The sequence below is a fragment of the Nannobrachium achirus genome (genome assembly GCF_963921795.1).
Source record: "Nannobrachium achirus genome assembly, chromosome: 13".
Classification (NCBI taxonomy): domain Eukaryota; kingdom Metazoa; phylum Chordata; class Actinopteri; order Myctophiformes; family Myctophidae; genus Nannobrachium; species Nannobrachium achirus.
In genome coordinates this window covers 65,288,273-65,315,556 of record NC_137833.1, presented here as the reverse complement: position 1 = coordinate 65,315,556, position 27,284 = coordinate 65,288,273, and the positions used below count along the sequence as shown (strand labels likewise).

General features: G+C 43.6%; 1 protein-coding gene and 1 pseudogene across 2 annotated transcripts in view; one reads left to right on the top strand and one right to left on the bottom strand.

Annotated features, from left to right (window-relative positions):
• The window catches only part of LOC308297496, a 48,006-nt pseudogene extending 32,613 nt beyond the window's left edge, over nucleotides 1–15,393 (bottom strand). Inside the window, exons 1-2 of the transcript in view lie at nucleotides 15,378–15,393; nucleotides 12,646–13,943 (exon numbers count right to left, since the gene is read on the bottom strand). The product of the transcript in view is annotated as an uncharacterized misc_RNA (transcript). The remainder of the gene's footprint in view (nucleotides 1–12,645; nucleotides 13,944–15,377) is intronic.
• A 4,406-nt stretch (nucleotides 15,394–19,799) lies between these two features.
• Nucleotides 19,800–23,024, top strand: LOC308297495 (guanylin; the record flags this gene model as incomplete). Its single annotated transcript, XM_080740900.1, has 3 exons — nucleotides 19,800–19,877; nucleotides 22,188–22,380; nucleotides 22,966–23,024. The coding sequence occupies 3 exons, from the start codon at nucleotides 19,800–19,802 to the stop codon at nucleotides 23,022–23,024; spliced, it is 330 nt and encodes a 109-aa protein (XP_080597026.1).
• Between the last annotated feature and the right edge of the window lie 4,260 nt (nucleotides 23,025–27,284).

Here is a 27,284-nt window from a genome sequence, read left to right as displayed (position 1 = left end):
CTACAGTGGAGATACAACACTTTTTATAGTCTCATTGTGTTGTTTTCCTAGACTTCATGCATGCACCACTTATTATGTTCATTGTTATACATTGTTAAACCTCCCCTGAAACTCACAACCAGTGGGGTAAAAAGTATAGGCTACTCTCATTTTTATTTCAAAGTATCAATACCACAATATAGAGACAGAAACAGACGGTCATTGATGCACAAATACATTAAAAGCCTCAAATTGCAACTCAAGATTCTTTAAAATGTTGAATCCAGAGTTGCAACACCAACCATTGACAGCCCATGCATCTCAAACATGGGGACCTCTTAATATGCACTGTCCCTTTAAGGGTAGTGCATATAAGAGGTGGCCATTTTGACTGCAAACTGTTTTGGCCCAGAAGCCTAATTTGAGTGTTTGTTGTGGACCTGGAAGCATGAGGTGTTCTGATTTGATCCCCACCGGGTAATCCAGTGGGAGCCTTGAATATACTGACTGGGTATGTTTTGGTATTTTGTTGTATTTGAGTCATGTTGCTATATTTTGTGTAGGTAATGTAATGAATCTGTATTGAGGGGTAACCAGATGTAGGCTAGCTAACCAACCTAACCTAGCCTGCAACCTTTCACTGCTTTGTTAACCTTGCCCATAGTATATTATTAGAGACTGGCTTTTATCAGATTGTGTTTGTTGTGCTGAAGGCATTTAGCATGGTTTGGATTCTGTTTGCTGTGGTTACTTAAATTACTTGAATTACTTTATTTGCTGTTGGTTTTGCGTTATATTTTAATTTGATTTGTTTATTGGCCGTGTATGTTTAGTTTAGATCAGTGGTTCTCAACCTGTGGGAACAGGGGGGGTCCCCAGATGTGCAGCATTGTTTTCTCTCTCAACAGTAAACAAACCAACATAAAGTTTAAGTGTATGGAGGGTATCTGCACATTTCTAAAATGACAATTTAAGGACCCCGGTAAAAATATGATTATGTTGGGGGTCACAGCCTGAAAAGGTTGAGAACCACTGGTTTAGAGAGGACTCAGTAGGCCCTGAAGCCTTCACTCCCACTTTGAGCATCATGATTTCCCACAGCTATAAACCCTCTTCCCTTCTGTATTTTAACATTCTTTTTCTACATAAACTTGACCCTTTTGTTACATCAGCCTCTGGTTCTGTTCATTCTGAACCCATACCTAATAGACCAGGGGCCGGAGACCTTTTTGACACTTTTTTAAACTATACACCCATAACAAGAATAGGCCGCTCAAATGACTCTGTCTGTGCTAGTATGTTTCTGTTATGTTTCCAATGGGACTACAGTTCAGTGCAGCAGTGGCTACTTCCGATACTCGCCGTTCGGGAGCTGCCATTCCAGACTCTATATAGCATTCGGAGATTGTGGAATAGTTGTCTGGCTACGCGAGACTACGCAGCAAGTGACGCTTGCCGCTTGGCCAGTTTGATGTGACTTGCATGTGACTTGCATAACTCTATGGGGTGGATGTGGTTACTGCTTTCAGACTGAGACAGATGTCCTCAGATCCGATATGGATCGGATTTGAAACTACCTCTGGATGTGGTTTTTTCAAAATCGGATAGATTTAACCCTATGAACACACGCACGCAAGTATGCAGATCCTATATAGTCTTCACACACACGCAGCCAAAACGTGAAGTGAGCTGGTTAAAGAATAACAGATTGCCTGGTGGTGTGCAGAAAGCTTTGGACTTTGATCTGGATAAATTAAACATAGTCCTCAAACTCTGTTTGATCAATTCATCAAATAAAACAGCTGGTGCTTGTTATCACTCAGTGGACTTCCTGGCTCTCATGACTCATCCAAAAATGAAGATTCCTGTCATCCAAAATGATGATTCATTGCGACCGTAGGTCGCACTTTACTATCAAAACCACCACAAAGTGTAAGTAACTCCGTCCGTCCGTCCGTCCGTCCGTCCCTCCGTCTGTCTGTCAGTCTGTCTGTCACACCTCACACGTCACACTTTTTCCCTGCTTATATCTCCGCAACCGTTGCCCCGATCCATGCCAAATTTTGCACATACGTTCCTTGGCTGCCAAACTACAACCTCCAAGGACCCCCGGAGCTCCAGGGACCCCCAGGTCCCTGGGGGACCCCCAGATGTAAAAAATGACCAAATGCGCAAACATGACCAAATGACCACCCCAACGGGGCTGCTCACGGGGAATTCCCGGGGACCACCGACTCCTGGTGCTCCAGAACGGATGCAAAAGTGGTGGCGCCCCCAGTGGAGGACCCCCTACACTGCAGCTCACATAAAATGCCGTAACTCCGGCTAGGAGCGACCAGGACAGCCGGGGCCGGTACAAACCACCACAAAGTGTAAGTAACTCCGTCCGTCCCTCCGTCTGTCTGTCAGTCTGTCTGTCACACCTCACACGTCACACTTTTTCCCTGCTTATATCTCCGCAACCGTTGCCCCGATCCATGCCAAATTTTGCACACACGTTCCTTGGCTGCCAAACTACAACCTCCAAGGACCCCCGGAGCTCCAGGGACCCCCAGGTCCCTGGGGGGCCCCCAGATGTAAAAAATGACCAAATGCGCAAACATGACCAAATGACCACCCCAACGGGGCTGCTCACGGGGAATTCCCGGGGACCACCGACTCCTGGTGCTCCAGAACGGATGCAAAAGTGGTGGCGCCCCCAGTGGAGGACCCCCTACACTGCAGCTCACATAAAATGCCGTAACTCCGGCTAGGAGCGACCGGGACAGCCGGGGCCGGTACCTATTCGTCCGCCTTGCCGGCGCGGAGACCCCACCCTTCATTTCTCACATGGCCCTCTTCTAGCGCCACCATGAGGCCGATTCTTGCAAAACACATTTTTGGACACTGCTCCTACAATTTTCGCCCTAAAATCACGCAAATCGGTACACAGTATGTCTACACTCATCCCATCAACATGAATCTGTCCCATATAGCGCCACCTCCAGGCCGATTTTTAAAAACACATTTTTGGACACTGCTCCTACAGATTTTGCCCTAAAATCACGAAAATCACTACACAGTATGTCTACACTCATGTCATCAACATGGATCAGGAAGATTTTGGCAAAACACATTTTTGCCCTATTTGTGGAGATAAGTGACCTATGGTCGCTTATCTCCCGATTAGGGAGCCTTATTATCAAAATGATAATTCCTGGCTCTAGTGAGTCATCCAAAATGTTCATTTGAAATAAAAGAAAAGAAATTCCATTGTCATTTCTTTTTTTTTACCCTAGTGCAGGGGTCTTCAACGTTTTCAGGCCAAGGACCCCTTAGTTGAGAGAGAGATGAAGAGGGACCCCCACAACCTTTTCAGAGATTCCATATGGTTTCATTGTTTGGCAGCACGAGTCTGCACAATATTTTGGATACATGTCAAATATATATGTAACCACATGAACCGTTGATACTTAACAAACTTGACCTTTCACTCTGTACTTAGTCTGCTCCTTTTCCCCTCTAGACCAAACCTCTTTGCCGAAAAATAGCTGATCTACGAGAACGGCTATTTTTTGGCTAAAGTGCCCAGAATTTTCACTATGGTTCAAATGGCTAATATAAAAAAAGTAGAACAAAAGTTTCTGATTTCAGATTTGGAGGACCCCCTGTACACTCTAAAAACTGCTGGGTCAAAAACAACTCAACTTGGGTCATTTTTGATCCAACTCACGGGTCAAATAGGGACCAATGCCAGGTTTGGTTATTTTAACTCAAGAAATTTGGTTATGAATATTGACCCATAAATTGGGTCAAATAAATAACCAAATTATTTGTTTAAAATGACCCAAGATTGTAGTCAATATGACCCAGGTTTTGGGGTTGAGTGGGCTAAATGAATACAACCTACATATGCATGGTCTTTAGAATGACAATGTCAATATTATCTGTCATTAACACATGGGCGGCCAAGGTTTATAACATTTATAGCTGTTGCTGGTGCCACCATTGACTTACGTTATGTTTTGATGAGCCCCGCAAGCTTCGTGCGTGTGCACGTGCGTGTCCAGAGAAGATTGAGGAGGTACTCCATTTGTTTACAAACGCTCGCGAAACTCGCGGTAAAAAAATCGCGGTAAATTCGCGGTAAAGTGTCGCCGTGAAAACAATCAGCTCTCTGCCTCCATGGGGCTGTTTTTACCTCATTCTCAGATAAAGCCGTTCTTATGTTTCAAAGTAGAATCTAAAGCCATGTAAAATCCTTCCGTGTGGGGAGAGACAGGGGGCTTCCTGCCCTGGCTGGGTGACGTAATGGATTCAGGGCATGCAAAGGGAAGCTGCGGTCTCGAAAAGTTAACTATTTGTTGACTCGTCCCTCGACGATATAACTTCCTGTGGCAGGGTGACATCTAGTGGCCATAACTCGTCAGTGAACGAGTTTGGCTCCCCAAGTGTTAACATAACATCAGAAATGTTTCAGGGTTTCTTCTCAGATGATTTGTTCGAAGATTGGTAATATCAACATAAAAGTGCATACAATATATTATGCAACAATGTTGATAATACTATAGTCAGAATAGTTTAGAGAAGATACACAAAAATAATCTCAGAATTACTATGAGTTCTTCTCTTTCAGACAAGCTGTTGGGGAGGGAGCTCAACCCTAAGCTAGCAGCCAAGCACTTACGGTTAGGGTTTAGGCTCAAATATTGACAAATCAAATTCAGACATATGACAGACAGCTTGCCGAGACAGACACATGGATATGACATATTTAGCATTTTTAGCTCCCAACAGCTTAGAAAATGTCTCTGGAAACCTAGAAAAATGCTTTTCCCAGCATGCTTTGCAAACAGGTTTATGGTGCCTGTCCCCTGATTGGCCCAAAGCTAGACAACTGACCCAAGTATAGGGGTTACCACTAACCCCAAAAACGGGTCACCCCCAGATAAATATTACCTAACTCGAACAACCCTGGAATTGGGTCAAAATAATATCCCAATAACTCAAGGAAGGGTTGTGGCTCTGAGAAATGACCCAGAAATGTGACCTAACACAAATGACCCATGATTTGGGTCAAGAAATGACCCATGAGTTTTTAGTGTGTAGTAACTCTGACGACCCCCTAGGGTCCCGGCCCTGTGAATAAAGCAGGCTTTTGCAAATTACTTTTCCATTTTCTCAATCTTTATAATGGCACTAGAATGATGACAGTAGGGTGTAAATCAGAGTAAAGCAGGCTTTGGGCTAGTTAGGGCCAGGGATTGATGACATCGGAAATCGAAGGGATTTTGTTTCTGGGAATGACCATGGACCATGGACTTTTTATTTAATTTTATCCTTTATTAATAATAATAATATGTATCCCTATACTAGGGCTGTCCTCTAAAAATCTTGCGCACCGATATCACCAAAAACACTGTGTATTCAATTCATCTTAATGTATTATTGTATTATGTTGATGTGGTTTAAAGCAACACTTGATTTTTTTAATATAACAAAGTGTAAAACGATTTGTCGTGCAGATGTTTAACAATAATGCAGATGTTTAACAATAATTTAACTCTGAGAGCGTAAAATGAAACGGTTTCAAGAGTTAAAGATCTATATGGGTCCAGGTTACTACAAGGTCCACTGGTGGCCACTGGTTGAGAACCACTGGGTCAGGTCCATTTGGTTACTACAAGGTCCACTGGTGGCCACTGGTTGAGAACCACTGGTTCAGGTCCAAATGCTCATAGCTAATCTACTGGCTTGTAGTGTGTTGTTGGCAGTTTGTAGATCAGCCATAAAGAAAGGCCCTATTAAAATGCCTGGAGCAGTGGTTATCAACCAGTGGTCCAGGGACCACCAGTGGTCCTTGATGGTGTTCCAGGTGGCCCCCAGCTAAATGATGTTGAGTTGCTAACCAAATGGACCCTTTATATATTAACTCTTGAGAGTGTGTCATAAACGGCCCCTGAGAAATCCTCAAGAGTTTAACACAATCAATGCCAGCCCATTTCAGTGTTTTTTTTACGACCACAAGAAAACGCTGTTTACACATCTATCCGTTCTGTCCATTCTTTTCAGTACCCTGGGTGACGCTAAATTCCACCATAGTTACACTCATACAACCATGCTAACAAAATGAGCAAATACCTACTTTTGCGTCGGAAAACAAAAACAAAAACCTACAAAATCACAGAGAGAACAACCTGAATGCATTGTTAGGCCGCATTCACACTAAAGAGTGATATATCCTCCCTGTGTTGTTTGAGAATGAGGGGAATATAGAGAATATAGAATATAGAAAATGACATGCCCCCCACCCCCCCATGTAGATTCAGTCATTCTGTCAGGGGGAGAGAATACTTTCATCTTTTGACCTGCCACCTCTCTCTTCAACCACAAATTTGACCTTGAACATGGATGTACTAGAAAAGGCCTGGTGGCTCAGTAGTAAACGGAGTCCACGTATGGTATTGTGACGCCCCACAAGCCCTAAAAACTAAACTCCAAACAGCCCAAAATAAACTAATTAGGGTCCTGCTTAACCTTCCCTATCAGACTCACCTCACCACTACTCATCAGTTAAGAGTGGGGTGGCTCAGAGTAGATGACAGAGTACAGCAACTTGTATATGTACTTGGCAAAATACTTTAAAAAACGTGTACAACACCAGAGGCAGCGCCACAGACCACGTTCAACCCAGAGTCAACTCAAAGAAAGGTTCAAACTCGGTCTTCTGCTATACCACAAAAATGTGGAATGCCTACCGAAGGTCTTAAAGGAGTGTGGATCACTAGCATCCTTTAAAATCGCCCTGAAAAACCACTTACAGGCAACAGCCGTTCGCAACTGGTAAAAACAAACCTAGCCCAGCCCAGCCCCACCCTCCCCTGCCCCTTCAAACAAACCTAGCCCAGCCCCCTGCCCCCTCTTTAGCCCATTTTCCATACCAGTTTTCAGCTATACTGTACCGCTATATTTAACTATAGCGACAACTAACGTCGGGGTGAACATAGTCAAATAATAACTTTATTGGCCAAACTACACAAAGAAGTATGCTAGAATGTCAGTACTCAGTAGAGGCTAGTTGCGTGTACATGTACTGTAGATTATTTTCCCCATTCAACACATGCAGTTACAAATACAAACAGGAGACCTAAAGATCTATATAAAATAACGGATGGCCGACGCATTGGCCGTTGTTTATTTCGACTCGCGACGATAGATATATGTCCACTGTTTGTGTTGGTTATGTTCTTGGTGCTTCGTGGAATCTCAACGGCAGGGCTGCTGGGGAACACAATTCTGCCTATAATCGACCTCTTTATAAACAGATATAGCCTATAAAACAAACAGGTGTTGCTTTTATATTTGATTTTCAGCCATGCCTGCAAACTCAAATCTGTCTCAAGTTGTTATGAAGACACAGCTCAGCCAGTGAGCCAGATTCTCGACCAATCAGTATCAGCAGCGCGTATACATCACTTTTAAGGCACCGCATGGCCCAGCCTGGACCCAGTCTTGAGTGGATACTAAATAGTACCCCGTTAAGTACCACTTTCACTCCACTCTACCCAGTTCCTTGTAGTGGAAAACCTGACACAAGTGGGCGGTGTGGTGTGGAGTGGTGTGGTGTTGGGCCTGTGGAAAATGCGCTTTTGTATATACTTACTAGTGATGCGCGGATTGACCCGGTGCCCCCACCCGCCCGCCAACCCGCCCGCCCGCATGCGGGTGGGTGGGTCAAGGTTTTCAGACTCCATTGGCAGGCGGCGGGCGGGCGGGTTATCACCACTCTCATGTGCAAAAAATAAATAAGAATAATCACCTGTTCTTATTTGCCTTTTATTCTTAAAAAGAGTAGGCCTATAAGAATAAGAATACTACGTTTGAATACGAGCACGACGAGCGAGCGAGTTTTAAAATGCGCCAGAGAGGAGCGAGGTTTCTCCTCCGCTCCTTGGTGCGAGGACCGTCCCAATTCCGCTCCTGTTGGGGCCGCAAACCACATTTTGCCAACATTTGACACAACGTGAGCACAGCAGAGAAGATGCACAAACAATTCAGCGCGTGTCGCTGATCAGGATTTCACTTATATGTCTCTGTCATCCACTCAAGTCCGTTTATTGCGACCGTCAGGGAGCAGTTTACTATGAAAACCTCCACCGGCCGTCCGTCCGTCACACGTCACACGTCACACCTTTGCCCTGCTCATATCTCCGCATCAGTATGACATCACACCACATGTGTACACAAACCTTTGTGTACGTTGCTGTGGCAACAGTCTGTTGTTGCTGGTCTGTTAGTGTACGTTAGCAACCACCTTAGCAACCATGGTTTTACCCTAGCAACCAACTGGTTACCCTAGCAACCAACTGTTTACCATAGCAACCATGTTTTTTTACCCTAGCAACCAACTGTTTACCATAGCAACCAGATACGCAGAGCAGGGATCTCCATATATGGGCATAAACAGGTGACATCACACTGATGTCAGATACTCAGAGCAGGGATTTCTCCATAATATATGGGCATAAAAGGGATTCTGTTAGGGATCTCCATATATGGGCATAAAAGGGATTCTGTTAGGGATCTCCATATATGGGCATACAAGGGATTCTGTTAGGGATCTCCATATATGGGCATAAAAGGGATTCTGTTAGGGATCTCCATATATGGGCATAAAAGGGATTCTGTTAGGGATCTCCATATATGGGCATAAAAGGGATTCTGTTAGGGATCTCCATATATGGGCATAAAAGGGATTCTGTTAGGGATCTCCATATATGGGCATAAAAGGGATTATGTTAGCTGTTAGTGATCTCCATATATGGGCATAAAAGGGATGCTGTTAGGGATCTCCATATATGGGCATAAAAGGGATTCTGTTAGGGATCTCCATATATGGGCATGAAAGGGATTCTGTTAGGGATCTCCATATATGGGCATAAAAGGGATTGTATCCCAGATGATGCCCTGTTAGGAGATCCACACTAACAGAATCCATATATGGTCCTACCGACAGCTGCTATAAGCCAACCCTGGCGATAAGGTCTGAGTCGAAGAAATGCTTCTTTCCTGGCAAGAATTGCCCCTTTATACTGTAGGGCTCGTTTGTGTATTGTATGACATCACGCCACATCATCGGCTGAGGACTGTGTGATGTCATCATATCTCCATATATGGAGACATAAGTTGCTCATGCCCAAATATGGGCTGGTGAGGTCAGACTTAGTGTGATGCGTAGGTTATCTCCATATATGGAGATTCAACTTCAATGAGTAACCATGGCAAACTGTCAACTGTTACGTATGTCTTGATAATTGGTAAAACAAACTTTTGGCCTATTTGTGGAGATAAGCGACCAACGGTCGCTTATCTCCCGATTAGGGAGTCTTACTGGTAAATACTTTGTGTGTGTCGGTTAAGTTATATAACCAGCCAGTCAACGGATACGATTTGAAACACAACTTTCGCAAGTGAGACAGATTTTTTGACTGAATGAACCAACCACGCTCACCTCGAGACTCCAGTCGCTCCCATCTCTCCAATCTGGTGATTAATCAATAACCAACTGGATTTAATATTGTCCGTCTTTTGCTGTCTGTTTAAAGTGCGAGGCGCTGTATAAATATGATTGACATAAAACCTGAAACGCCATTCTTACCCCGACGATGCCCCAGAAAGAATGAACTTCTTTGAATGAATGTCTTTTAGGCTAAACCCCAATTTGAACAACACGTTTGTTTATTTAGCCCATGACAATATTGTGCTACTGTAGACCTTTCTGTAAAGCGACGTTGGGTAGGTTAGAGAGCCGTATATAAAGATGAGCTATTGTGGAGATGATATACCTTTTTTTTTTAAATGCGGGTTGCGGGGCGGGCGGATTCGTTGATTTATATATTGTTCTGCGGCGCGGGCGCGGGCGGGTTACGTTTCGTGCGGGCTGTGGGTCGTGCGGGTTATGAAAAAAAGCTGACCCGCGCATCACTAATACTTACTGTTTGTATTGACTTACTGTTTTTTGTTCTTTCATTCTTTTAATTTTTTTTTACTGACTATATCTACTGCATAGTACTGTGTTCTATATTTGTCTGTCATTCAATGTTATATGAGATACTTTAATGGTTTACTGTGGAAATAAGCTTAGTCTTTTCATGGATCTCCTTTTAGTTGACCTTGTACCAGTGAACTGTACCGTCATGAAACTGTACCTTTTCCTATGCAAACTTCTAATAAAGTCTTCAATCAATCAATCAAAAATGTTAGGTTCCACAATATAACGGTTTGGGTTGAGTGCCTTTTTTATTTTTGCGTCCTTGTAAAATTGTAAGGCACTCTCCTCACACACTCGTTTAGCTCCGGTAGGAGAGGGAGCCCACTAAGGAGATAGATCATGTTGCATGATTCGAGAGCAAACTGATTCGATTTGAGCACTGGTAATGTGCAATTTATACACTTGTGCATTGATATTTGCAACCTGTAATCTGTCAACCACAATGGATTTCTGGTCAGTGGTCACACAAAGGAAAACTAATTGAGATCACAGAAAGAAATACACACACACACACACACACACACACACACATCTGTAAATCGCCATGTGCACGGTAATCCAATATTTATATTGTACTTGAGCCCATTTCCAGTAGGCCTACAACTTGAAATCACTCACTCAAACAGCACAAATCTGCTTTCACACGTAACAAATTCACCGTACTCTCGGATATTGCTATATTTTATAGGATCAATTTGACAGCCCAAGGTGAAACATCAAATGCTTTGCAATTTGCTATGCATTTGATGTATTACCTTGGGCTGTCCTTGCTTATTGTAAATTGCTATGGATTAGAGGGAGGGCGAGTGCCAAACTTACTGGGAGGATTATGTACTGTATGTCTATGCATTCATGCAGGTGAGAATTAAATTACAATGATGATAGGCCTATAACAAAAACAAGCTACTTGAATAGACAGTACAGCCCTGATCATCATGTCAACTGGATTTAGATGAGTTTTCGTAATGTTGGTAGGCTACATAACTATTTAACGGCTTGAGAAATGTAACAGACAATAAGCAAAAGTGAAAGTAGGCTACAGCTCTGCTGAAAGTTTAATTTCAACGTGGGCCGAGGCTGTGTCCGATACCAGGCACTGTCAACTCAAGCATAGCATCAATACAACTCTGCACAGAGTTACACTTACTTTACTTTATTTATTTATTTGGACGGGACAGTGTATATTGATGAACACTACATAAAGCAATGTAAATATACCGGACTTAGCAAGAATGCTAAATTCCATCCGTAGTCCCCACATGAAACACAAAACAAAACATATACCAACAACAACAATCTTACATCAAGAGAAGACACCTAAAACACATACTATAGTAGTATATATATAGTACTATACTATTCCAACCACAAGAACCGCAAAAAGGATGATTAAAAACTATACTATACATACATGTGCTATACTATTAAGACTATTAAGACTATACATGGTCACACGTTTGATTGTCAAGTAACCATTTTTTTAGGTTAAACTTGAAGGATGGAAATGACAAACAGTCTCTTATTAACACTTTCCAAGCCACGGGGAGCCACTTAATATTAAAACCGTTTTGTACCGGACATCTGAGCAAGGATGTCTCGGCCGCGCCGTAATTTACCGTGCTGGGTCATTAAAAACGAAATAAAAGATTTTTATCCGAAAATCGGCATGGCTCCTCTGACATGAAGCGAAAGTGACGTTAGGTCCTTTCCCTGCTATAGCTTCCCAGCTCCCGTACATTTTCTGTTTAGACGTTATTGCTAGCATAGTGCTGGGAGCTAAGCTAGCGAAAATGTTCATATCTACTGTAGAGTCATACTTGGATTATTTGAGCCCACATTTACGTGAGCGGATAACGCACGCGAAACGCACGGGGAGAAGATGCCTCGGCCGAAACCGCCACTCTAAGCCAATGCAGATTGAGGAATTTCGCTGGGGACTGTGGTGAGAATACAACAGGGATCGTGTGATGGTTATGGGGGATGAAGACTACGTGATATAGCGCTGAAGGTCTTGTAAAATGAATGCGGTTCAGATCATAATATAATAATAGAAATTTTGAGGCTAATCTACCAACAAGCCATTCTATTTCGGCTGGCGAAGTGTTAATAGAGGTAGGTCATTCCAGTCAGATTGAACAGCCCTGGACTGAAAGGGTGTTTTTTTCCAAAAGTGGTTGCCGGATGTGGCACGTGTGTGCGTGCGTGAGAATAGCAGAGCTAGGACATTTGATGGAGCCAGTCTGTCTCTTCTTTAAATTGGGGTTCTTTTGTACTCGGTTAATATAAAAATGAAGTATAGAAACGTAATCTTGCTCATGTAGGTTAATCGACAGCCAAGGGCAGGGTTTTTAGAGATTCATTTATTCATTGTATCAACGATTCAACGCTCTTCTAAAAAGTAGTCCTTTTAAGTTGCTATGCTAAACTAAGCTAGTCTTCAGTCTGTCTTCCTGCGAGGTGACCAGAATTGAAAAAATCAGGGCCCTTTTCAAAAATAGCAGATCTACAAGCTCGCAGCGCAGCACTCGGTGCCGCGCTGTGAGCTTGTAGATCTGCTACTTTTCAATAGCTAAAGTATAACATAATTAAGGCCCTTCCACCTTGGGCCCTGGTAACTCAGTCCCACTATTCCCCACCTCGGGACGACCTTGGATGACCAGTTCAGGGAAGCCGGTCTGTTGGTCCATCTCTCTGGCCTCGCCAACCACCACCTCCGCCGTGGTGAAAACCTCCAGGTCGCCCAGAACGTGGCCCCCCACCGTGCGGCCATCTTTGTCCGCCAGACAGATGTCGAGGGCTTCCTTGTTCAGGGTCCCCACCAGAGACACGATCTCAAAGCGCTCGTTGAGCTCCAACACCTTGTTAGTGTTGGAGGCCGTGGCATTGGCCAGCCGGAGCGTGGCCTTGGTGACGCTGCCCACACAGGTGAGGATGAAGGGGGCCGAGAGACGCCTCTCCTCCACAAAGGCCTGCAGACCTCCCAGCAGCTTCTGGCCCGGTCCAAACCGCACTGCATGGACCTGCAGAGCAGAACCACCACTGCCCCTCCCGATGACGATGGTGGTGACCTGGTGCTTGCTGACCCCCACGCTGTTCCTCACCTCGCACACAAAGGTGGTGTTGACGGCGTCGTCCACCTTCCTCACCGTCAGCCGGTTGCCTTCCACCATCACCGTGTCGGGCATGGGACCTGACACCGCAGTCCAGGTGACAGTGGTGGGGGCGGGGTTGGCGTTGGCTTGGCAGATCAGCACAGCGTCAGAGCGACCCACGTACCAGTTGTTATCATAGCCCTCTATGGACACAGTGGGGGGTAATCCACGGAGAGCTTTACGGGGAACACCCAGGGCCGGTCCTGGGTCTTCTGGCTGACCTCCCGGCCGTGGTCGGCGGGCGTGGGGGCCAGCCGGTAGGCCTACTCGCTGCGGACCGTCACCGTGCCGTCGGCGGCCGGCTCGCTGCGTGTGGAGTGGTTACCGCCGCCGGCGGAGGACGCCACCCAGCGGATGGAGGCGGGCGGCTTGCCCCCCACCGCCTCGCACCGCGCCACCACCACCGGCTTGGCACCCGCCTGCACTGTCACCGCCACAGCAGAGTTCTTGGGCTTGGCGAGCATGACGAGGTTGGTGGTGCCCTGCTGGTTTCCAGAAGGGTAGGTGGCGTACTCGCAGGTGTAGCGTCCGGCGTCCGCCATGGACTCCCAGGGAGCCTTGGATGAACACCACCCGGTCCTTGAAGGGTGAGTTGGGGAAACTCTGTCCGTAGATGGGCGTTAACACGGCAATGTTGTCTCTCTGGCCTTCCACGGGCTCCCATAGCCAAGACACCTGAGTGAGTTGGGTCGATCCGCCTCCGTCGATGAACTGGCAGCGCAGATCTATAGACTCTGTAGGGAACGCCTCCACCTCCACCCGAACCCTCTGGCTCCAAACTCCTTGCCACCGCCAACAAACCGCTTCTCAGCGGTGAGACGGCGGGGCAACAACAACGCTGCTGCGCGGGGTGTCTCGTCATGGTTCTTCTGCCAAACAGCGTTCAACGCGCCGCCGGGACAAATACAATCCAACACCACCAGCAGCAGCTCCTGTCCGGGGAAAGAGAAAGCGATGCTGCCTGGGATTAATTCCTTCCTTGACCTCGATCTTCCGTGCGGGAACTTCTTCTCTGCGGTTATAAATAAATAGCCTACTAAATGCTGCTGCTATACGCTCTGCTGGGTAGCAGAAGTTGCGGCTTTTTGTAAATATGCCTTTCAATTCCGATACTAGTCGTGCGTGATCTGATCTCCACTCTCCTCGCGCCTATTGTAGCCTGCTACTGTACGAACTTCTACGAAGACACACTGACACACACCACGCAGTCAGTGTGACAGTAGTCTCGGAAACCCAGACTTTTATTTTGGCGATAGGAAGAAAAGTGTGACAGTAAACACAGTGAGAAAGAACCCCTCCCCGTGCTCTGTGTGTGTGTGGGGCGCGCACAGGTCCACCAGCTGTGTGTGTGTGTGTGTGTGTGTGTGTGTGTGTGTGTCGCCGGTATTGGGGCGAGTACCGATTCTGGTATCGGTATCAGCACATCCCTAGAAGAAACCTTGTATCTCCAATTTTCGAATGTAATACGTTTTTTTTTTCTTCTTCTTAAATGAACACCAAAGGTGTCGCACACAAAAGTAGCGAAAATAGCCGATCTACATGCAAACAACGCATCGGTATGCAAACTGTTGTGTCGGTTATTTTCACAATTTATACATGTTTTGTCTTCAACAGGGGGTCCTCCAATTTTTGGAGCGGTGAAAGCGCTCCCAATAGACAGGTATGTCCGTGGGTATGTGGGTGGCTGGGTGGCTGGCTGGCTAGCTGGCTGGCTGGCCGTGTCCGTCCGTAGCCTGGCAATACCTTGAGTGGCCACACACAACACACTAGTTAAAGGAGGGGCGCTGTTTTGTGCTGGCCAGGCACACTCACCACTCACTCACACGCGCACGCAACACACACACACACACACACACGCACACACACGCACATAGAACACAGAATCAAAAACAGATCTAGAACACATAGAATCAAAAACATAGATCTAGAACACATCGAATCAAAAACATAGATCTAGAACACATAGAATCAAAAACATAGATCCAGAACATATAGAATCAAAAACATAGATCTAGAACACATAGAATGTAAAAACATAGACATAGAACACAGAATCAAAAACATATTATTATGATGTCTGTCTGATGCAAAGCTCAACTCTTTACAGTGTCTGTCAAGAGTGATTCATCTTCTTCCATGTGTGACGCGTACAGTTACAGTTAGAGTTACAGTAGGTCAATATATGATCTGATAAACAACCCACACCTTCACTGTACGTTGGAACCGTCTCATAACGCGCTCAACTTCATAAGATTGAGTTCATCGCAGGATTTGAACCGATCCATTATGAATTCAGGGAGTGGATTGTTCTAATCAATTTCTATTGAGATCTTTGGCCATAAAAAAAGGCATTAATATCTAATACAGTACATACTGTACATGGGCAATACAAGCACGTTTACGAGACCAGTTTTAATAAAATGTGTTTATGCCCAAAGTATTTGTATTTAAGTTCTACTGTTATGGTCTATTTGAGTGATGTGCCGTGTCCATTGTCCAAAGTTGCACTTTTTTTTATGTCACACCTTTTATGCCCATTTATGGAGTTTAAGCCCATATCTAACAGGACTTCATATGGGAATGCCATATATGGAGGCCACATCAGCCACATACCACACTAACAGAATCCATATGGCCAAGACAGATGGCCAAGACAGCCCATATCTGTGTGGCTGGTTCTACAGACAGGGATCTCCATGTATTGTTTTGTTTTTCTAGGTTTTTAGATACAGTTTTTATAGAGGGTGTGCGCATGCATAAAGTGAATGGCAAATCGAGTGGCAACGTGAGTGTCAAAGTGAGTTTAACGTCATTTAACATGTTAAATGCAATCAGATAGGACTTTTCTGTTTGGATGTATGGACTGTCAAGGCCAGAAAGTCTTTTTTTTGCCACTCAGTAGGCGTAGGCGTTCCTGCATAACCTCCGGGTATGATGATGATGTCACACACATACCCTCTATTGAAAAGGTGCTTGGTCTACCGACGTTCTTTTTCTCGGATTGCTATTTCTATGCTTTTGATGCATTGATGTTGATGTATTGATGTGTTGATGTATTGATGTATTTCCTTGCTTACTGTAAGTCGCTCTGGATTAAGAGCGTCTGCTAAATGTCTAAATCAGGGGTCTTCAACAGGGGGTCCGGGACCCCTAGGGGGTCCTCAGAGTCCTCCAAATCTTTGTGTGATTATAGAAGCTTTTTTTCTCCTTTTCTATATTAACCACTTGAACCCTAGCGTCCATATTCTGAGAACTTTAGCCAAAAATAGCTCACAACGCCTTGCGCTGCGAGGCGTTGTGAGCTTGTAGATCGTCTTTTTCCGGCAAAGAGGTTTCGTGTAGACGGGAAAAAGAGCAGACTAAGTCGTAGTACAGAATGATAGGTCGTGTTTATTAAGTATTGACAGTTCAAGTGGTTAAATATCTGGAAACACACATTTAGATGAAGCCAAAATACACTGATGGTTGTGCTGTCAAACGATGAATCTAAACTATATGGTACCTATGGGTTGTGGGGGTCCCTGCTTCATCTCTCTCCCCTGCTGTAAATTGTAAATGGATTAACAGTGTGTCTGAACAATGACGTGCTCTGCATGGCCCTTATCCCCACCCAAGGGTTACTGTTTAACCTGCAGCATCACCCTGAGGTGTGATCAGCTACCTGACACACACACACACACACACACGCGCGTATATGCACGCACGCACACACACACACGCGTATATGCACGCACGCACACACACACACAGAGATAACACACCGGGTGTCAGATCATAAACCACAGTTTACACATATCAAATGTAAACAATGTAAAAAATGTGGTTCTCAACCTGAGGCTCGGGGACCCCCAGGGGGTCCGCAGATGACAATAAAGTGACAATTTAAGGACTTTATTTTTAAAGATATGTTTTGGGGCTTTTATGCCTTTATTGATGGGACAGTCAGACAGGAAAGGGGGGGGAGAGAGACGGGGAGTGAGTGACATGCAGCAGGTTGTCTGGATGGGGACTCGAACCCACGACACATTGTCAGGCATCAGAGCCTGTGTGGTATGCGCCTGGACCGGGAGGCCAGCGGGTGCCCACATTTTAACCCATTTAGGCCTATAATTAGAAGGATTCAAAAGACACTTATAGAATCGGGTCAAAATTCTAATGTTCACGACTTTTCAAAAATAGCAGATCTACGAGATCTGCTATTTTTCAATAGTTAAAGCATAAAATAATGATACACAAAATGTGTACCCGTTCTAAATGGGTTAATGAGTTTTAAGACCTAAAATATAAATAAATAAAAATGCGGGATAATGGATCAAAAGTATAATCAACAAACTATACAATAAAAACGCGTCAAATTGTCAAATATAATGAGAAAGAGGCAAAAGAATATCTGTTAGATCGGCTTTTATATCATAAATATGAAACCAGAAAGTTTGAGAAACCTGAGTTTACCGTATCCTACTACCAGGGGGGCAGGCGTCAGGATTTAAAATTAATCAAACATGGAACTGAAGGTTCCTATGATTGGCCGCTTAGTTGTGCTGTTCTGGCACCAGAAGCAACACGTTCTCCATAGGATTCCATTTAGTTCCCCCAAACTTTTACATTTGATTTTCTTACCTTACTAAACATAGTCATAAATACTTTATGGTTCCTGTCTCTAGTTTAAGGGCTTGTTTCAATCACCATGATATGCGTTTTGTGAAAATATGGTCCAATTGATGTTATATTTGATAATAATACAGCTGTAGGAGGGGCTTGTGATCATAGGCTTGTGATGGTTCTTCTTCATGTGCTTTATTTGGCAAGCTCAACACCACATTCTCCCAAATATCCCTGCGGTTGCATGTGACCGTTGGCAGCCAATAGCATTCGAGATGGTACCATTTCTACCAATGAACGTTGATTTCTACAATGATGGCGGCACCTGTACAAGGGCCAAAAAAAGCGTAATTTTCGCAGCATGGAAACCAATGGCTTAACACCGTCCATATTTTTGAGCGGTGGTCACACCGTCTCCTATACGTGGCCGTGTGTGTGTCCGGCCGTCCGGCCGCCCGGCCGTCCGTCCGTGTCTGTATGTAGCCTCAAGGCTGCAGTACCTTTTCTGACCACACATGTTAAGGGAGGGGCGCTGTTGTTCTCTCTCACACACACACACACACACACACACACACACACACACCACACACACACACACACACACACACACACACACACACACACACACACACACACACACACACACACACACACAGGGGGGAAGGGTGGGTCAGCATGTGTGGTCAAGTATTATTATTATTATTAACAAACTGAATGTTTTAGGGTCAAATAAATTAGAGTGTGTGAAGAAACTACAGCATTGTAAAGCACACTAACCCCGCTGCACCCACCCAGTAGTGCTGTTGCACAGCCTCCACGACCACCGCTCAGTTCACACAGGTGTGATTTTTTTACAGTCTATGTATACTAGACGTGAGACTGCAGAGACTACTGTCCTCACTCAATATTTACCTGTGGAACCGACCAGTCCGACAACATGCCACACCTCAACTGCTACAATTCCAAGCGCTTGTCAGTTCAAGTACTGTATGATTATTTTTTGGGGGGTCGTGGCCTAAAAAGGTTCAGAACCATTGCGTATTGCGTTATAGGAGGCGGCGAGGGACAAGTAGTAGCTACAGATGGGTCATCATGGCATCATGAAAGCAACAACACACCACACCCATCTCCACAGACAAGACAAGGTGTGTTTTACTGACCGGCGGTGGTAAATCAACTGAACTCAGTAGCCTGCGCACAGAAAAAGGGGGCGAGTACGTTGGGCAGTGTTGGAAAAAGTACTCAAATGTTTGACTTAAGTAAAAGTATCAATACTGCATTGTAGAAGTACTCTGTTACAAGTAAAATTCCGGAATTCAAAATGTACTTGAGTAAAAGTACGAAAGTATTGGCATCAAAATGTACTAGCTCAAAGCACCCCAAAAGTAAAAGTACAAAGTGTTTGAAAATAGTAGATCTACAATCACACGCGCGATATGACGCGTTGTGAGCCTGTAGATCGGCTATTTTCAAATAGCCAGGGTATAAAATAGGGCCAAAGTGGTTTGTGTATGTTTTATATTATACTTTATATCTGCAAAGTAACTAGTAACTAAAGTTTTCAGATAAATGTAGTGGAACAAAAGTACAATATTTGGATCTGAGATGTAGTGAGAAGTATTGGAAATTGGAAATACCCAAGTAAAGTACAAATACCTCAAAAGTGTACTTACAGTACTTAAGTAAATGTACTTAGTGTTACTTTACACCATTGATGTTGGGAATTGGGATTCCAGAAGGCCCCCACAGACAGAGTGACAGAGATGATTGCAGGGAGCCATAAAATGACCCGATGAGGTCAAAGCAGGATTTATGGATTCATAGATCCCCCTTTTAGTGACGCACTAAAACAACAGGACAGGTCTACTCATTAACCAGCTTGACGTCCAGGCCGGCCCCGCCCTGCGGGGGCAGATGTCCTTTAAAAAGGACGTCGGACGGCCAGAGGAAGCAACGACTGAGCTGACTGAACACCTACTGAGCAACCACAGCAAGCAGCAAGCCAGCGACAAAACAACGAAGAAAAACCAAACACCATGAAGACCAGCATGCTCTCTGCCATCACTGTCCTGCTCCTGGCTTTCACCTTCACTTCTGACGCTGTCCAGGTCCAAGTAAGTATAGCTGGTTCTTTTTATTATATCGTCACTGTTGGGCAGAAACCTTGAATCTTCACGTTTCAAGACGTCGTCACACATTGTAGATCGTCTGATTTCCCTTTTTTTAATCTTATTTTTTTTTTAAATAATAAAAATTATAAGGGAAACAAGGGAAAATCTGCGAACTAAATCGTTACCAAGAAATGTCTTCACCAATGTGTTTCTAAAGGTGTGTAATAATATGTACTAAAAGGTTGAAATTCAACTCCCGGGGGAAACCTCATAAAAAACTGATGAAAGTGTGTGTCCCATTAACCTTACTCCCCCCCCCCCCCCGGGAGTTGAATTTCAACTCTTTAGTAGGCCTACATATTATTACACACCTTTAGAAACACATTGGTGAAGAGGATTAGTTTGCAGATTTGTCAAATACCTGATAAAATCCCCTTATTAAAAAGAACTAGCAGTTTTTGACATACAAGTTTTCCACTCGACAACGATGGGCCTATCTTTGTAATGAAACTATATATGCTGTCCAGGTCGTAGGCTATAGTAAAGTCAAGTGGCACTCCGCTAACTGTTGGTTCAAGCCTGTAGCAGTGTAGCACTTCACCTAGTCTTGATGGGTAAAATCGTGATATTTCTAAGTTTCATTAGTTCGACTAAGGGTTAGGGTTTGGGTTAGGTTTAGGCATAATAGCATTCACCAGGTTAACATTCATCAGCGTCGGTAGGTTAGCATTCACCAGCGTCGAACTATTGTGATGTCGAACAAATGTTTCTTAAATGAATGCCCTACTTCGTCATACAAATGCAGTGTCTCACAAAAGTAGCAAAAATAGCAGATCTACAAACTCAAAGCACATATCTGCTTTTTTTTTATATCCCAAAAAGTATACAGCTTTGAACATGTGAGGTTTCCACCTGACACCAGCAATATCTTTGTAGTAATAAAACTAGACACAGTTCAGGTCCAACACTCTTCTCCCGGTGGCCTGTCTTCATGTATGACACGTATGCCTGCAGTGGTGGACATGTAACAAAGTATATTTACTTGAGTACTAGTCTATTGCGGGGGTTCCCAAACTTTTTTGAGCTCAAGGCACCCCTATACATATTTTTTTTATCCGAGGCACCCCTACATTATATTCATAATTTTCACTCCCAGCACCTTATATTTATGGCATATTTTAGTGATTATGTTGTGAGGAAAACGTTAATAGCCATTTTGGTTAGAACTGACTGAAAATAACCTTGTATCTCCAAGTTTCAAATGTGTATGTTTTTTCGCAAAGTAAAGCCCTGCTTTATCATACAAGGCCGTCGTACAAAGGTAGTGAAAACAGCAGATCTACAAGCACACAACGCCTCGCGGTGCGAGGCGTTGTGTGCTTGTAGATCAGCCGTTTTCACTAGTTTAAATCCTTTTTAAAATGATAAATGCAAAACAAAGAGTTTTGGGCATACAAGGTTTCCACCTGACAATGACGAAATGATATAAATAAGTGTCCAAATAAATGAAATGCAAATGCCCTCTGTCCCTGCCATACCTGAAGGCAGCATTCAAGAGAATTGCCTTGTCCAAACTCTCCTGAACTTGAATGCAGCATCTTATGTTGAAAGACTTGCCCTCTCTGTGTAGAAATCCATGCCATAAACATACACCACATCTCCAGTATTTACTTGATTATGCAAGCTTAGTTCAGCGTGGTATCAAGCACCGAAAACAGCCGACCTCCAAGCTCACAACGCGTCGCGTTGTGAGCTTGGAGGTCTGCTGTTTTCAATATTTTCACCAAAAGGCCCCTTTAGAAATGTCTAGTCTGGAATCACTTCACTTTTCGGGGTTGTCACCGGTCTGGAGCGGAAACCACAACACGTCATGTTGTAGTACTCAAAGGACTACAATTTGCCGAAAATATATTTTTTTAAATATTCCCCTGCGCTCAAGGACATACTTTTAGGGCCTACCTAATAAACTCCTTGATGCGTAGTTTTTGCTTTTGAAAAATGAGTTTGGTATATGCATCTTTTAGTCCAACTGTTAGCGACTGGCAAGACTACACTAGGCTACTCCAGCATTTTAGGGATTGGGGAAACAAACGGGGGGAACCAAATCAAAGCGACGCCACTTCTTCTAGTGGTTTCCGCACTTTAGGCGGAAACCAAACGGCCTGTTGTGAACGAACACCAGGCTTTTCCCCAGAAAGCCTGGTAGGCGAGGTTAAGAAATGTCAGCCCCTGCCTCTCTAACACTCTCTGCACGTCCCTGTTTCACTGAGTCTGTACCCCTCTCTCTCTCTCTCTCTCTCTCTCTCTCTCTAGGACGGTGTCTATTCATTCTCAGTAGAATCAGTCAGGAAGCTCCAGGAGTTGACCAACAGCGCTGCAGCAGAGCAGCGGAGCCCCCGGCTGCAGAGCCCCGGTGCATTGTGGGTCTGTGAGGACCCTGCCCTCCCTCTAGACTTCCTACCTCTCTGCCAGCAGCCAGAAGCTGCCATGGCTCTCTCCAGACTAGGTATTATTATTATTATTACTTCTGGTGCTAAATGACGACTAACTGTCACTCAAATAATTGTGATTAATGATTTAATTATGTTTTTGTCATTGACAATTACATTTCTGTTTGGCTTTTAAGTTGCACATGGCAGATATGACACATAACCTAAATATACAAAGAAATTACTAACATATTTGACAACTTTATAGGCCTACCAATGTCTCTGGTTCACATTGGCACATTTCCTGGGGAAATCTGCCCAGATCATCCATGTCATGCATGTCTTCTTCTTCTTCTTTTTTAGTTTTTTACTCTAAACTACACTGCAGTGCACATCATGGGATGATCACTGCTTGCCTCCTGTGAATTGTTTTATTTTAATTTTTGTTTATTTTATTTTTATTTAGTTGCTGAGTGAGGTCAGCAGACAAAGTGACATGAGATCAAGCACCGAAAATAGCTGACCTCCAAGCTCACAACGTGTCACACTGCGACGCGTTATGAGCTTTGAGGTCTGCTATTTTCGGTGTTTTCACCAAAAGGCCCTTTTAGAAATGTCAGCCCCTGCCTCTCTAACGTTCTCTGCACGTCCCTGTCTTACAGCAATGGTCCCCATGGATGTGTGTGAGATCTGCTCTTTTGCTGCCTGCACTGGCTGTTAACCTCCACCACCACCAACCACTGGCTGCTGACCTCTACTGCCACCCAGTGGTGGAAGACGTTCTCACATTTTAATATCACTACAAATACTCTGTTACAAGTAGAAAGGCCTGTGTTCAACACTTGAAGTCGAAGTACAAAAGTACTTGCATCAATATTTATTTAAAATACTAAAAGTAAGAGCAATGTACGTTTACAAATCATATTCAAACTGTTTTTTTCTCCAAAATAGCCAATCTACAACTCACCACGTGATTGTCTATTTTGGAAAAGCCAAAATATGAAATATCATATTTATACCACTGCCCGAATGCACATGGAAAGCCATCTTTGACAGAATACTTGTCAGAATCCTGTTGTTTTCTATTGCTGTGAGTTCATGTTCTGCCAGAAAGTACCTTCTAAATTATTATATTCTATTATTATATTCTCTATATATTTATATATCCTCTAAATTCTATCTAAACTGTTTTCTCTACAAACTGTTACTTGCAGAATACTAAGCACTTATCTTCAGCAGTGTCATTTATATTTGGAATTCAATTTATGAAGTGCATACTTTTACACTTTTTTTTCTTTTGTATTTTTTGAATAAAAAAATGAAAGTTTTAACTCAGTTGTGAGTGTGTTTGTGTTCATTCAAGACTCTTGGGCATTCACCAAATATTTGAATATTCGAATATCAATGTCACTATTCGACGCTGTTCACCGAAGTCGAATATTTGCTTATTTTTTTGTTTTCTCTTTAAAAAATATATAGTTTATAAAGCTTGGCTAGAAAGGAAGTCATAAAAATGAGTTGTCAATGCCCCTGGTGGATGAATTTGTTAATGCTCTATACCAGGGGTTCTCAAACCTTTTTAGGCCGTGACCCTCAAAATAAACATATTTGAACGGGGGACCCCCACACTGACAAGCGCTTGGAATTGTAGGTATTACATTTAATGTGACTCGGTTCCCCAGATAAATATTGTGAAAATAGCAGATCTACATCCAGCATGTAGATCTGCTATTTTCACAATGTTCGCCTCTTGCTTACTTAATATTTGACAGTTTGGCCTGTCCTGTCAAATATTCGAATACTTTGAGGTCGAATCATTCGAATACTAAAACTCACTATTCGTGAATGCCCTACAAGACACCATATTAATATTAGGTTATTCATCTGGGGACCCCACAGGTTGAGTTCCACTGTCCTACAACTCCCGCCTCGCACTGTGTGTGACACCTCTGTCTGTCTGTCTGTCTGTCTGTCTGTCTGTCTGTCTGTTAATGACCTCAGACGTTGTGCAGCTTGACCCGTCTGCAGGTCATCATTCACCATGACACGAGCAGGAAGTTTAAAGGTCAAATGATGACCGTTCTGCCGCTGCTGACCTGGAGGCTGTCTGTCTGTCCGTCTGTCTGTCTGTCTGTAACAAAGGAACACAGTAGCTGGACTGGGGGGGCAATTAGAGGTCAGGTGATGAGACATTACCATGTACCTTGAGCTTGTCTGAGGCCTGAGGGCACACGCACGCACACACGCACGCACGCACATAGGCCCCCGTGTTGACCCTGTGGGAAAAGCCACCCAAGACTCATGATTGCTGAAAATAGCCAATCTACTATTTATCTACTAGATCTGCTATTTTCAGCACACAACCAAGTGTAAAATCAGTCATTACGATGCCATCAAGGCCTGCCAAAATACATTTCAGTTGACTAAATCAACTGTAGATTTAGTACCCTAAAATTAGACTAAAACTAATACTTTTCAGGTGACTAAATTATGACTAATACTAAATGACATTTTATCCTAAAGACTATGACTAAAACTAAATCAAAAAGTGCTGCTTCAGTTGGGGTGGATTTGATGTGAACGTTATGCTAACAGTAGCTTCGGAAACCCAGGCTTTTCTTTTGGCAATAGGAAGAAAAAAAATCACACTCGTGTGAACTGAGCGGTGGTGTGTGTGTGTGTGTGTGTGTGTGTGTGTGTGTGTGTGTTTGTGTGTGTGTGCAACAGCGCCCCTCCCTTAACATGTGTGGTCAGAAAAGGTTACTGCAGGCTACAGACAGACAGACAGACACGGAGACAGACAGACAGACAGACAGACCCACACACACGGCCACGTATAGGAGCGTTGTGACCACCGCTCAATAAATGCCAACAGCAACACTTGGAATCTTATACCAACCATCACATTATGTATATTCTGACAGCTGCAGGAATTGAAGGAATATAGGCCTACAAACGTTTCAGGCCAAGTCCCCAATCTGTTAAGGGTCATTCCTAGTATTCGGTGCCATTTGTGTCCCATAAGCAAACATACTAATTCCAAAAAGCTTATCCTAGACTGTTAAAGCTTCTACCATAGAAATATATATATATATATATATATATATATATATATATATATATATATATATATATATACTCAGGGTGAAGTAAATATAGTATAATCACTTTGATTAGAGTGGAGTAAGCTAAAATGCCATGTCCCCAATGGCTGGCTAATACTCAAATTCAGTTACAAATATAAGCAATACTATTTCCTCTAGCCACATGACTTTGCATTTATTTTTGATAGGACAGTAAGGAGACAATATCCCATAAGAACTATAAGGAACCTTTGTTTAAATTGCCTTTTTATCAATGTTTTAGGTTGCATTACTGTTGTGGTAAAGCATAACGTGTGTGTTCACCCTGTTACGCTTAACTATAGAGGAAATGGATACATTTTCACAATTCTGAAAATATGTTGACAAATAAATAAATCTTAGTGGAAGAACTGATATTGTGGTTTCACGCCGAATGGTTTAACAAACCCATTAAATCAGGCATTGACACTAAGGCGCTGTACAGACATTTGCGTGAAACATCTTCTCCGTATCGTCTGAGAATGGCCACTGGGGGCGCCGTACTAATAATGCATTGTCAATGGAAGGTTGTTTGGTGTTTTGTCGTTGCCGTGTCTCTTGGTCAAAAGACAGGCTGTGGTTGAGCTAGAGACACGGCAACGACAAAACACCAAACAACCTTCCATTGACAATGCATTAGTACGGCGCCCCCAGTGGCCATTCTCAGACGAGAATGGCTTGCCCACCTGCCCCTGGCAGGTAAATAAAACTTTCAGGCAGGTGGAGTTTGCTTTCAGGTTGCCCGTCCGGGCAAGTGCTCATTTGAGAGGAGACGCCACCTTCTGTCTATAAACACAACACCAGATATCTGTCTAAACACCTGAACGTGGCCAGCGCGCTCTGTCTTCTGGTCTGTGGATTGTAAAATAAGAGCACTGTTTACCTTAGATGTAACGCGTCACAGCGCAACACGTTGTGAGCTTGGAGGTCTGCCATTTTCGATATTTTCACCAAAAGGCCCTTTTAGAAATGTCAGACCCTGCCTTTCTAACATTCTCTGCACATCCCTGGTTACAAATATGTTCTGGTCATTCTGGTTCTTTGGGTGTTTCTGCTAATATTATTGTACGCTCATTTTATATGTCCGTGGCAAACATTGAATTTTGAATAAAAACAGCAGATCTACAAGCACTTGTGTGCTTGTAGAAGATCGGCTGTTCTCACTAGTTTAAATCATTTTTAAAATGATAAATACAATACTGGCTTTCAAGCAGTTTCAAGGGGCACACTTGACCCTTCTCAGGGGCACACCAAAGGTCCCCAGGCACAGTGGTTGAGAAACACTGTTCTAAAAGACATTCTTGAATAGCAACAAACCTAATGGTGACAACCACCAGAAGATAATCATAGTTACAATGTCATTTATTGAGTAGGCACTTTCCATTCACACCAACAAAAACAATGAAAAAAAAAAATTATAATAACTAATCACATCATATTGTATTCAGCTTTTCTTTGTTTTTACATATGTTTGTATTTTATTTCAGGCAGCATCACAGAGACCCTGACAGTGCTACTGGTGTCTATGGTTAATGTGTAAACAACGTGGTGTCTTGAAGTTGAACCCTGTCCAAGGAGTCCCAGGGGTTCCAAATGGACCCTTACAGGTCTGCAACTCAGAGAGTGTACAAATGGAACCAAATTTGGTCCATAATAGACACAGTGTCTGTCTCTGGACAAACCCAGTTTCAACTTCAACACGCCATGTGTTTCACACACATTATGAACAGAGGTGTAGAGAGCTACTTATAGAAGTGGGGGGAGCACATTCCCCTGATTATGAACAACACCACAATCTGATCAGAAGGGCTGGACTATAACGTAGATCCATCTAATAACCATTAAGCCGATATAAGACT